Source organism: Artemia sp. Qi Xiang Cuo, chromosome 2 (assembly GCF_049724085.1).
Source record: "Artemia sp. Qi Xiang Cuo chromosome 2, ASM4972408v1, whole genome shotgun sequence".
Taxonomy (NCBI): Eukaryota; Metazoa; Arthropoda; class Branchiopoda; order Anostraca; family Artemiidae; genus Artemia; species Artemia sp. Qi Xiang Cuo.
Genome location: NC_142795.1, coordinates 58123523 through 58136841, shown reverse-complemented (window position 1 = coordinate 58136841; position 13319 = coordinate 58123523). Strand labels below are relative to the sequence as shown.

At 38.0% G+C, this 13319-nt stretch overlaps 1 protein-coding gene across 1 annotated transcript in view; it reads right to left on the bottom strand.

Moving 5' to 3' along the window:
• Nucleotides 1-650: 650 nt before the first annotated feature.
• The window catches only part of LOC148955428 (uncharacterized), a 28350-nt gene continuing 15681 nt past the window's right edge, over nt 651-13319 (bottom strand). Inside the window, exon 2 of the mRNA XM_089107332.1 lies at nt 651-4339. Coding sequence (XP_088963458.1) covers nt 3651-4339 — 689 coding nt within the window. The 3' untranslated portion in view covers nt 651-3650. The remainder of the gene's footprint in view (nt 4340-13319) is intronic.

Here is a 13319-nt window from a genome sequence, read left to right as displayed (position 1 = left end):
TAAACTGCGTGGAACAAAATGGCTATCTGAAAATTTTGATTTGATGTGTTTGGGGAAATGGTGGGCGTGGAAGGGGTGTTAGTTGCCTTCCAATCGCTATAGACTATTAAAAACGGCACTAGCCATTTCAATTTCAAATCGAATGAGCCGTTTTTGAAGTTTCTACGACAAAGCGTTCTATAAAAACCTATATGCCCCCAGGGCATAACTTACAACCCTTGCCCTGAGGGCTGTGGGGGGTTTTCATCCTCAAAGACCTAATTTCCAGAACTTAAAAACACGTTGAATAAAATGGCTATCACAAAATTTCGATTGGATGTGTTTGGGGAAAGGGTGGGCGTGAGAGGGGGATTAGTTGCACTCCAATCACTTTTGACTATTAAAAAGGGCACTAGCCCTTTGAATTTCCAATCGAATGAGCCTTTTTTGAAGTTTCTACGACAACACCTTCTCTAAAAACCTTATGTGCCCTTAGGGCATAACTTAAAACCCTTGCCCTGAGGGTTGTTGGGGAGTGACCTCCTCAAAAACGTATTTTCCATCTGGAAATCAGCTACGCAGAAACATTTTTGAGGCTATCTCAAAAATTTGATTGGATGAGTTTTCGGGAATGGATGATGGGCGTGGGGGGGGGGGGGTCTAGTTGCCCTCCAATCACGTTTGACTATTAAAAAGGGCACTATCCACTCCAATTTCCACTCGAATGAGCTCTTTTCGAGGTTTATACGACAACTTCTTCGATACGAAGTGCCTTGGTATGGAAAAAGAAAAAAATAATAATACATTGTGCCAACATCGTTCTTTACTTAGGCAGCGCTATTGCGCTGCCTGTGATAACAATTTATATGCTCAGGCAGGAAGGATGGGGTGCATAGGCAAGCAGTAAGTCTCTTGATGAATAAGGAATTTTCTAAGTCTTGCTTATGTTGAGAAAGTTTTAATAATAGAATAAAAAGTGCGAGGTATCAGTCGTAATAGTACCTGCACCTGTAGAACCGACTTACGAAGTAGAAATGACATAGATAAATTTTATTTACAGATACACGAAAAAATACTCAGATTCCCAGGTAGATATATCTTATTTTTATTTGGGGATTTTAACTTCATGGTCGGTAGAAAAGGGATAGATGGTACCAAGGCCTAGGTAAATTTGGTGTAAGAAAGGAAAACAGCAACAGTTACGGACTGTTACAATTTTGTAGGTATTACAATTTAGCCTAGTTATACCCAATACAGCACTTGGTCACAAAATGGCTCATAATTTAACGCGGTGCCCTCATGATAGTAAATTGACCAACCTTATTGATTAATTTATTGTAAATAGGAGACTGATAGGATCGATACAAAATAGCAGAGTATATGAGAGTGTTGTTATTGATGTAAAAGTAAATATCACCATCTAGTAGAGTCTAAAGTCACTCTAAAGCTGAAAATTAGGAAGTGTAACTACCTTCCGGAAATTTATGACGCCGATAGACCGAGAATGGGAATTGAAAAAGAAGTTTCCAGGAACAGTTGAATGTGGAATTGGAGAGTCTAAGATTTGAAAATGTAGAAGGTGGGTGGAACAATATTAGAAAAACTATTTAATAAGTTGCAGATGCTGTCACTGAGAGAAAAAGTAAGAAACGTCGCTAAAATGTTAGTGAAAACACTTAAAGCTTCGAAAAAAAAGAGGATGGGTTTGTGCCTGATCTGTTTGAGTGATACATCATATGAGAGCTTCGAAAATTTGGTCACAGGAATGCACAGCTTAAAGAGGAAACTATAGGAAGTGGAGAAGGCATTAAAGTATGGATTAAGAAAGTTTGAAGTGGGTGCCATGGATGCACTTGCCGAAGTTCTGGAAGGTGCAGCCAGCATAACAGTAAAATAGTGTATTGGCATGTTAAGAAGTTGAGAGGCTGCAGTAAGTTTGGACTTGCTCCAGTCTAAGATAGAAACAGACTTTTAATTAGTGTCAAGAAAGTTGTTAAATAGAGATGGGCAGAACATTTTGAGAATATGCTGAACCGTGGTAAAGTGACAAGAAATGATTTAGAAAAGAATGAAAAAGGCAGTGACAATTTGGCAGCAATGGAAGATTTATTTTGCGAAGATGAGTTAGAGAAAATACCAAAAGGATTAAAAAATAATAAGGCATCAGTTTCTGACAGTGTGGTGAATGAGTTTTTGAAATATGGTGGCTGTGAAGCTAGAGATGAATTACTGATTTACTAGATTATACAGGTTATTTGAGTGTCCTTGATAATAATATTGGCAAAACAAATATTTTTTTCAAGGTTTTTAGGGTTCAGAGCATAAGTTCAGGCAGGATTATGTTCATGCATTTTTAAATCAGTGAAGATGTAAGAAGTAGAATAGCTAAAGTTCAGGTTGTTTTTTTCACATTTGAAAAAAGTCTGAAAGAATATGAAGACAAGTCTGCGAACCAAAATTAGAATATTGGAAGCTACAGTAATGACAACAGACAAGTATCGTTTTGAAACGTGGGCGCTTGGGATGACGGGGAGGATTTGTTTGATATTTTCCAGAAGAATTGTCTACGGATAATTTTAGGTACCCATTCGACTGACTGACCATATTTCAAACAACAAACTGTACGGAAAATGGGGTTCTATCCCATTTTCTAGGGCTATAATGAGAGAAAGATTGAGATGGCTAGTGGTGGATGAAGGATGACAGATTGCCAAAGAAAGTTTTTTTCAGCCGTCTATCTAGGTACACAGGAAACGCAGGTAGTCACCTAATGGGGTGGGAAAAGGTAGCAAGGAATGATTTAAGGAAAATTGGAAAATTTCAAGAGGAGTTAAAAGAGAAACTTAGATTGGGATGAAGGAGAAGTGAGTGCAACTGTGTTGACCTAAGGTGACCTGGAGCTGCAGTGAGTTGTTACTAGTAGTGGTAAGAGTAACCTGCCCGCCTTTCCTAATAAATTTATCCATAAAGCCTTTGTTTTAAAGTGGCTTACGGTATCTACGTAATTTGTGCCCTTACTGTGAAGGCTGCACACTTCTTTCTACTTCTCTGTAACTTTCTTCCGTTTGGGTTAAAATTGCTATCTCAAGAATCTTCATCCCATACCATACATATTCATTGGGTTACACAAGGGCATTCTAACAGCTGAAACGAACGCTGAGTCGACACCCTATTAACCAGCAGTGGTTCTGGAGGATCTTCATCCTTTTATCTTATCAAAGACATTTGGGTTCTCCCTGTTCAACCTTGTAATTTAGAAAGGGGATTAGATCTCAGTATTTTCGACCAGAAGATTCCTTTTGCTTCTTCCCACGATCATACAGCCTATATGGCAAGGAAAAATAAATGAAGGATTTTCGGAATATAGCTTAAGTGCTTTTATTTCTACTCGTGAATGCTTATCAGCTTTTATAGAAGTATTTTTGGAAGAAGGTACCGAAAATCTATTGCGTTACGATACATGGTATTTTGAGTAAACAAACCATAAATAATAATAAAAAATAACACAAAGCCCTTAAACCAATGATTAAGGCAGAAGGAGGGTGAAGCAATACAGAACAAGTAATAAATCTCTGCTTAATTTTTGCTATATATCTTGTAGAGTGAGTAGTTAGAATAGAATAGTTTTTAGCTATCACTTGTAAGTTATTTAAGGTAGCAGTTCACAATTGTCACGGCAAATATAAGTGCACAGTAGCACATCTTAAGGCTTCAGATTGATATTTTCTGACTACTTGAAGCATTTCAATCTGAAGGTCTAGCTGTTTATTTTCTGGCACTTTTTTCATTTGCAAGCTCAACGATTCAATAAAAGAAAGGCCAGGAAAACTTTTTTCAGAGCTTAATGTATGGCAATTCGTTGTTCTTTGATAGCATGAACAATTTCCTAGGCCATTGTTGTCTTTTGATTCTGTCTCAGCGTCTTCGACGTTTTCTGTAATGCTTATCACGTTACTTGCCTCGCCACCATCTTCAGACTGATCACCACCTAAATATTCATCTTCTTCTGAAATTATACTCTCGACTCTGTGCATTTCACTTTGTGATATTATATCAACTCCATCTTCTTCTTTGATAAAGACTTTCTGTGGGCTCATTTCTTGGCTATTGTCAGAATAGACAGTCATATCTACAGTTTCCTCAAAAGAAGTGCAGGAAGAGTTACGTTTCTGCTTTCTATGCCCAATATTAGCAAGACGATGAGTAACATTGTCATTAAGAAAGCTCATTAATCTGAAGAAAGCTTCATCATTCGGTCTAAGGACAGAGAAGTTTGCTGTTTTCTCGACTTCTACCTTTTTCTTTCTAATTCGGACGAAGCGGTCTCGTAAAGCCTTGAATTTCAGGATCGCTTGACTAACTGCAATAATTAAAGATTAATTAGTTATCTTGTTAGGCTAAAAAGGAAATACAATTAAAATACACTCAATACATGGGTTAGATTGGGTGGCTAAGCTGGTGGAAGCCCGCCGTATATGGAAGAATTTCTGTTGGTTTCACGTTTTAATGTCAGGCTACTTTATTAAAAAAAAACTAAATTTTTGCTAACCTAATCAGTTAAACAAAGCTAAATTTTGAAGCGTGTTAATAATAAAATTAATTGGAGTGAGGATAATTTAATAGTTCTAGCTTAAAAATTTAATATATGATTTTTTTTTTTTTTTTTTTTTTTTTTATATAGTCTGGTTAGCTGCATTTAACATGAGTGGAATTTCGCAATCACCCTCCTGATTATGTGGTGAAACAAATAAATTCAAGTCGTAACTTCAATTGGAGTTAGTCCCCAAAGCTGAACCGTTCGTGCGCCACCGAAATTGTTCCAATGGCATGCCATCGCAAACGTTTCGGTTGGGCCGGTGCACCGACATCATGGTTGATGACGGTGGGAGCTGGAAATTTCTGGCTCTGAATTGATTTTTGAGATTGTTCGTGGAACTAAGACGCAAATATAATAAGAATATCCACTATTTTAAGGTATTTGCAAAATTTTGGATTCCCTGACAATATTTTTAATTTACTTGTCTACTTCGGAAGTTCTACGATCTTTCACTCGTTTACATACCTCTTTCATAACAGGACAATTCTCTGCTTAGAACTGAAATCCCTTGTATCTTCTGACATGATAAAAAAAGAACAAAATAGCGAAAAAAAAACAACTAAATTTAAACTTCAAATACAGTTGTCAAATTGACCTTTTTTTCAATATTCCAATTAAACAAAATACAATGAATCCGTTCAAATAAAGATTTTATCATTAGTGAATCTGATCAAATAGTTCGTTATAACAAACATTAAGTAAATAGCGACTCTGGCCAAATTAACCAAAACACAAAACGGAATTTTGATGACAATTGGCGGATCAACAAATAGACTCTTTATGCTGATTCTAAATACAGGTACTTGTTCGATATTAATTAAAAAAAAACTTCTTCCAAAAAATAAGTTTTTCAAAGAAAAGTAAATAACTCCATTAAACAAAAAATGAGCAAAAAAAAAAACAAAAAATCTACCAAGCGTGAAACTACCACAAATCAGCATCGATAAATAAATGAAATCCAAAACGAACAGAAATTACAATAAATAACGAGTCAAACTCAAAACGAGCAGAAATTAACAAAAGTTGGGCACAAAACCCCTATGCCTTCCCAAGGCCAGAACAAAATTTGTACTTTACTGAAAAAAATATAATATTTTTACTTTTATAACTTTAATAAATCAAATAATATTAACATTTTGATTACTAAATATCAGTATATGTATATTAAACTGACAATGCACATTCATTTGTATTTTTTCAGTAAAGTGCAAATTTTTTTCTGGCCTTGGGAAGGCATAGGGATTTTGAGCCCAATTTATGTTAATTTCTGCTCGTTTTGAGTTTGACTCGGTTATATATTGTAATTTCTGTACGTTTTGGGTTTCATTTATTTATCGATGCTGATTTGTGGTAGTTTCATGCTTGGTAGATTATTTGATTTTATTTTTGCTCATTTTTTGTTTAGTGGAGTTATTTACTTTTCTTTGAAAAACTTATTTTGTGGAAAAAGTTTTTTTAATTAACTTCAGTTCGTTTTATATTGACATAGTCTTTTCAGGGAAAAAGAAAATAATACTTTAAATCTTTTCGTTTTTTAAGACTTTATAGTTTGGCCTGGTATTTGTATGCTGGAGAAAAATTTTCAGCAATTTTTAACAAAATACACCCTTTTAAATATCTAGACACAAATAGTACTATTTAATTTGGTTTCATACCTCCTCTAGTTGACCTGAAATGGAAAACTTGATACCATTCGCAAAAAAATATTTTTCTTTCTTTGATACCTTGCAGACACTTACGGCATTTCGATATGATTAAATTTTAAGACCAGAAGTCGTCCTGAAAGTTTGAAAATAATAACCTTAGTCGTTCTTGGGATACTCCTGAGATGCCTTATTGATAATTAGACTTATCACTGTGCATTTTGATTTAATCTTAAGGCAACATTTAGTTTTTATACATATTGGTTAATTGGGTGGAGGGGGGGGGTGGGAGGGTGGAAGTGGAAGGGGAATTAGTTGCCCTCCAATCACTTTCGACTATTAAAAAGGGCAATAGCCCTTTCTATTTTCAATCGAATGAGCCCTTTTCGAAGTTCCCACGACAACTCCTTCGATACGAAGTGCCCTGGTATAAACAACAACAACAACAAAAACTAGCACTAATCACTTTCCTCCATTAAAAAGCGTACTAGCCCTTTGAATTTCAAATCGAATGAGCCTTTTTACAAGTTTCTACAACAAAGATTTCAATAAAAACCATATATGCCCCCAGGGCATAACTTATAACCCTTGCCCTGAAGACTGTGGGGGAAGGGTCCTGCTCCAAGGTATAATTTCCTGAACTTTAAACTGCGTGGAACAAAATAAATATCTCAAAATCTTGATTGGATGTGTTTGGATAAATGGTGGGCGTGAGAGGGGCGTTAGTTGCTCTCCAATCACTTTCAATTGTTAAAAAAGGCACTAGCCCTTTCAATTTCCAGTTGAATGAGCCCTTTTGAAGTTTCTACGCTTTAAATAAAAACCTTATACGTCCCCAGGGCATAACTTACAACCCTTGCCCTGAGGGCTGTGGGGGGGGGGGGCCGGTTTTCATCTACAAATACCAAATTTCCAGAACTTAAAACTACGTTGAATAAAATGGCTGCCTCAAAGTTTTGATTAGATGTGTTTGGGGAAAAGGTGGGCGTAAGAGGCGGTTTAGTTGGCGTCTAATTACTTTCGACTATTAAAGTGGCACTAGCCCTTTTAATTAATTTCAAATCGAATTAGCCTTTTTTAAAGTTTTTACGACAACACCTTCTATAAAAAACCTTATATGCCCCAAGGCATAACTTACAACCCTTGCCCTAAGGGCTGTGGGGGACTGTCCTCAAGAACGGTATTTCTATCTGACAATCAACTACGCTGAACAAAATGGCTACCTTAAAATTTTAATTGGATGTGTTTCGGGAAATGGTGGGCGTGGAAGGGGTGTTAGTCGCCTTCAAATCACTTTCGAATATTAAAAAGAGCACAAGCTACTCCAATTTCCAATTGAATGAGCGCTTTTCGAAGTTTCTACGACAACTTCTTCGATACGAAGTACCCTGCTTTAAAGGAAAAAATTAACAAATAATACATTGTGCCAACATCGTTCTTATATGCCACCAGGGTATAGCTTAAAACCCTTGCCCTGAGGGTTGTGGGGGAGTGACCTCCTCTTTACTTAGTCCCCGTTTCTTGTCTCGTTCTCGAATGTCCCCGTTCTTTACTTCGGCAGCGCGATCGGGCTGCCTATGATATATACAACAACTTTCTAAATAAACCTTATATGCCCCCAGGGCATAACTTACAAAAATAATTTCTGAGACCACACTGCCTAATCATGATAAACAAAAAATCGCGAAGAAAGGAAACGAGGACAATTAACAGCCAGTGAAAAAATTGATAAATTATGCAAATATTTCGGTCAAGACCTCCGCTTGACCGTCCTCAGTGCAGAATAAAACTGATAAAAATGTAAAAACCAAACCTTAAAATAAAAACACCAAACTAAAATTGGACGACCCTTTCCTAGTAACGGTGAAAGGGTAACTCAGTTACCCTAGTTACCCTTTCACCGTTACTAGGAAAGGGTCGTCCAATTTTAGTTTGGTGTTTTTATTTTAAGGTTTGGTTTTTATATTTTTATCAGTTTTATTTTGCACTGAGGACGGTCAAGCGGAGGTCTTGACCGAAATATTTGCATAATTTTTCAATTTTTTCACTGGCTGTTAATTGTCCTCGTTTCCTTTCTTCGCGATTTTTTGTTTATCATAACTTACAACCCTTGCACTGAGGGCTCTGAGGGGGTTATCCTCCTAAAAGACCTAATTTCCAGAACGTTCAACTACGTTGAACAGAATGGATATCTCAAAATTTTGATTGGATGTGTTTTTGGAAAATGGTGGGCTTGAGAGGGGCGTTAGTTGCTATCCAATCTCTTTCAACTATTAAAAAAGGCAATAGCCCTTTCAATTTCCAATTGAATGAGACCTTTTGGAGTTTCTACGACAATGCTTTCAATAAAAAGTTTATATGCCCCAGGGCATAGCTTACGACCCTTGCACTGAGGGCGATGGGGGGAGGTGTTGTCATCCTTAAAGACCTAATTTCCAAAACTTTCAACTACGTTGAATAAAATGGCTATCTAAAAATTTTGATTGGATGTGTTTGGGGGAATGATGGGCGTGGGGGGAGGGGGGCTAGTTGCCCTCCAATCACTTTTGACTATTAAAAAAGGGCACTAGCCCTTTGAATTTCCAATCAAATGAGCCCCTTTTGAAGTTTCTACGACAACGCCTTCTATAAAAACCTTATATACCCCCAGGGCATAACTTACAACCCTTGCCCTGAGGGTTGTGGGGGAGTGTTCTCCTCAAAAATATATTTTCTATCTGGAAATCTAATACACTTAACACACTGGCTAGCTCACAATTTTTATTGGATGTGTTGGGTAGAAATCTGGGCGCGGAAGGGCGGCTAATTGCCCTCCAGTCACTGTCGACTATCAAATAGGGCACTAGAACTCTGAATTTCCAATCCAATTAGCCCCTTTTGAAGTGTCTACGAAGACCCCTTCCACATAAAGTGCCCTGCTCTAAAGAAAAAAAATAATAAATAGTACATTGTGTCAACATCGTGCTTATATGCCCTCAGGGCATAACTTAAAACCCTTGCCCCGAGGGTTGTGAGGGATTGTCCTCCTCAAAAACATATTTTCTATCTGGAAATTAACTACGCTGAACAAAATGGCTATTTCCATATTTTACTTGGATGTGTTTGGGAGAATGATGGGCGTGGGGGGGGGGGCTCGTTGCCCTACAATCACTTTTGACTATTAAAAAGGGAACTAGCCACTCCAATTTTCAATCGAATAAGCTTTTTTTGAAGTTTCTACGACAACTCCTTCGATAACGAAGTGCCCGGGTATGGAGAGAGAAAAAAAAAACATTGTGTCCACACCGTTCTTTATCTAGGTAGCGCTAATGCGCTGCCTATGATACCCCCTGCATCTCAACAAGTGAAGTTAGCTTAATCCTAATAAAATATACCTACTTATGTTAAAAATATAATACTTTGGAAACAAATTTGGGCTGCATATTTGCACATTAGGGGGGAGGGGGAAAGTACTGCAGGTCTGCGCGCACAATTTGTTAGCTACAATTATTCTGATATTATGAAGTAAGAATTGCTTTCTGACTTCACGTTATCCAAATACTTTACCCCCCCCTAATTTGCAAATATATAGCCCAAATTATATATTTCCCATCTATTCTGCCAATTTGTATTTCTTTTGTCACGCTATGTTGCAAGAAACTAGCGAAAGAAACCGGTTTACAGTGCGTCAATGCATGAACATTTTGAGCGGCAAGGGGTATATCATACAAGTACCTAAATATATAAAATTCATTTAGTTTATTGTTACCCACCATAAGCTACGAATCTGAGAAAATTTGCTTGGTTTAAAAAATAAAGAGGGAAACACCCATTAACAAGCAACCGATCTCGGTGAAAATCGTTAAAATAGATTCAACATATGAGAGAACCGTACCGTAGAGGTTTCAAGGTCCAATTTGTAAAATAAGAAATTTTGCATTATTTTCGTAGAAGATAAATCGTAGATGAATGTTTATTTGTTTTCTATTTTTTTTCCGTGGTGATCGTATCAAACCGAAGTTCCTAAAAAATTGTGTGAGTCCTCATTTGAACGCAAAATAAAAAAAATACTTTTAAAGTGGCCATTAAGATTGTGCCACGGGAGTGTTGTTTCTGCCATTTTATCACACCAAACTACGACTTTGCCCAAAAATGGACCAATTTGTAATCACTTCAAAATTCTGAGAAGCTAATCGATTTAAAAGTATCAAAAAACTATATTTTATGCTTCCCAGTTGCGGAGGCAATAATGGCACATGGTGGCAGCAATGGATTTAACCAAGTTGATCCGCTTTATTTTTATGAAATTATGTTTGAGGATATACAATTGCCTATTAGCAATCTTGAAGGAAGAGATAGGTCTTCGTGTATGCGGGGATGGGGGCAGATACCTAAAAGAGCGCATTTTAATGCTTAAATTGTTAACTCTTCTTGTTAGCAGAGCAGATGAATATAATGTATCTATCAATCAGAGAAATCTAATGTAAAGGTTGGATGGCTTCAATCACGTAGAAGATCAAAAGTCACTTATGATTTCTATGTTTCATATGAACAATAAAACCCCTCTTCTTCCAACCAGAATAATGCAGAGGAGATATTAATAAGGACTTATTGAACAAAACACTAATCACCGCAAATTTTTGAAGTATACACAAACTGTGTTCAAAATTCAAATTGCAATACAACATATCTTTTTCTTAAAAAAAACAAAAAACAAAAACAAAACAAAAAAAACACCTGGAATCCTAAACGGACTCCTTTCGGCATCTAACTTTACTTTTCTTCTTCTTCGTTAGAAATCACTTGGACTCCATCATTTGGTGTCTTTCTGGCTTCCAAGCCAGTGGATTCTCCTCCATGGCATTGAATTTATGTTCTTCCAGGGGGAGGGGAGAAAACTAATGTGGCTTTTTCATAAGGGCCAAACAAGTAGAGGTGACCCTATTGACACGGGACGACACCCCTGCTGCCACCTATAACTTTTTTTGCACCCCATATATGGGCATAGAGTCATTAGGGAGAACACGTGGTTAATGGGGTCAATGACCTCTTTTTCCAAGGTCGATTTATTTGATGTTTCTATGTGTAATAACTCGGGGACGAAGGTTGCACATGCGCATTGAATTCTAACGGGAACAATGTTATTGATCTAGGACTCGAGGGGGAAGTGAATTTCCGAGAACTTGATTGCGTAATCGATCATGAATGTTATGAGTTTCCCGGAATTTGGAACACCTGTGCTGTCGACCACAATTCACCTATCGTGAATCAATAATTCCCCTTAGAAACAACAAATTAATTCCCCTTTCTTGACAGATCAATCAACCAATGACATCATCTGTCAGACTTTAAAAATTTTCGCATAGAAACGATTTTCCAGGAATAGATCCAAGTCATTAATGTCTTTGCCTCGGAAACAACTCTTTTGGTCGAACTCCAAAGGATATTAATAGCCAAAGGCCACGGAAACAATTCTCCAAGAAACATCTTAGCGATGAATTGTTTTAGCGCGGGAATCAGGTTTCTTATTAATTTGAAATGCATTAGCGCAGAGATGCCAAAAACAAAAGGAACACGCTGAATTACGTTTAGTGATTATTTGGGCGAATCTGTTTTAGACAGTTTATTGAAATATTTCGGCGAAACAGTTACAGTCATTTTAAAAGATTATTTTTGAAGAGATTTTAGAAGAGAATTTAATGGTGAAACTCTGTGGTCGTTATAATACACAAATTTCATTTGAACATTGTTGTGAGGTCCTCTAACCCAACCCCAAAGGGTTCCAATCCTCCTACCCCAACCCCGAAGGACACCCTCGGGCTGCCCAGGTCCCCCCCGCGCCCCAAGGGCCCCCGGCGCCTCCCACGGCCATCCCCCGGCCCCCCCCAGGCCCACCGAGCGCCCAAAGGCCCAACGGGGGCCCAAAGGCCCTCCCCCGGTCCCCAACTGCCCCCCCCGGACCCTCAAAGGCCCTACCTGTGCCCCAAAGGCCCTCACTGTGCCCCAAAGGCCACCCCGGTCCCCAAAGGTCCCCCGGGACCGAGAAGCGCCGCGGGCCAGGAATGCACCGCATGGGGATGTGCCACAGGGGGATGCGCCGCGGGTTGGGGGAAGCGCCACAGGGATGCGCCGCAGGAAAGCGCCGCAGGATGCGCCACAGGAATGCGCCGCAAAAAGTAAACTAAAAAGTAAAAATTTCGAAATGTTATCCCCCAAACGCCCTCCTCAGACCCCCAAAGGTCCTCCCCTGGTCCTCAAAGGCCCCCCGGGCATGCAAAGGGCCACCCGGCCCTCAAGGGCCCCCGGATCCCCAAAGGTCTTCCCCCGGACCCCAAAGAGTCCCCTCTCCATTTTTTTAATACTTTTTTATGGTTTTATTATATCTTTTCAGAACAAGTTCCAGAACCTATTTTCCAGATCCACTTTTCAGAACAACTTCAGAACAAGTTACTTTCTTAATGTCCCTCCTAAACCCATTTTCAAACTTGAAGTACTTATCTTTTTCACCCACAACAATACTTTACAGATTTGGATACATCAACACCAAAAAATATTTTTCAAAAGACATTTCAGAGCAAGTTACTTTCTTAATGTCCCTCCTAAACCCATTTTCTAACTTGAAGTACTTATCTTTTTCACCCACAACTATACTTTACAGATTTGGATACCTCAACACCAAGAAATATTTTTCAAGAGTCATTTCAGAGCAAGTTACTTTCTTAATGTCCCTTCTAAACCCATTTTCCAACTTGAAGTACTTATCTTTTTCGATCACAAAAATAATTTACAGTTTTTTGGTTACCTCAACACCAAGAAATACATTTCAAAGACCATTTCAGAGCAAGTTACTTTCTTAATGTCCCTCCTAAACCTATTTTGCAACTTGAAGTACTTATCTTTTTCACCCTCAACTATACTCTACAGCTTTTTGGTTACCTCAACACCAAGAAATACTTTTCAAAGACCATTTCAGAGCAAGTTACTTTCTTAATGTCACTCCTAAATCCATTTTCCAACTTGAAGCACTTATCTTTTTCATCACAACTATACTTTACAGCTTTTTGGATGCCTCAACACCAAGAAATACTTTTAAAAGACCATTTCAGAGCAAGTTACTTTCT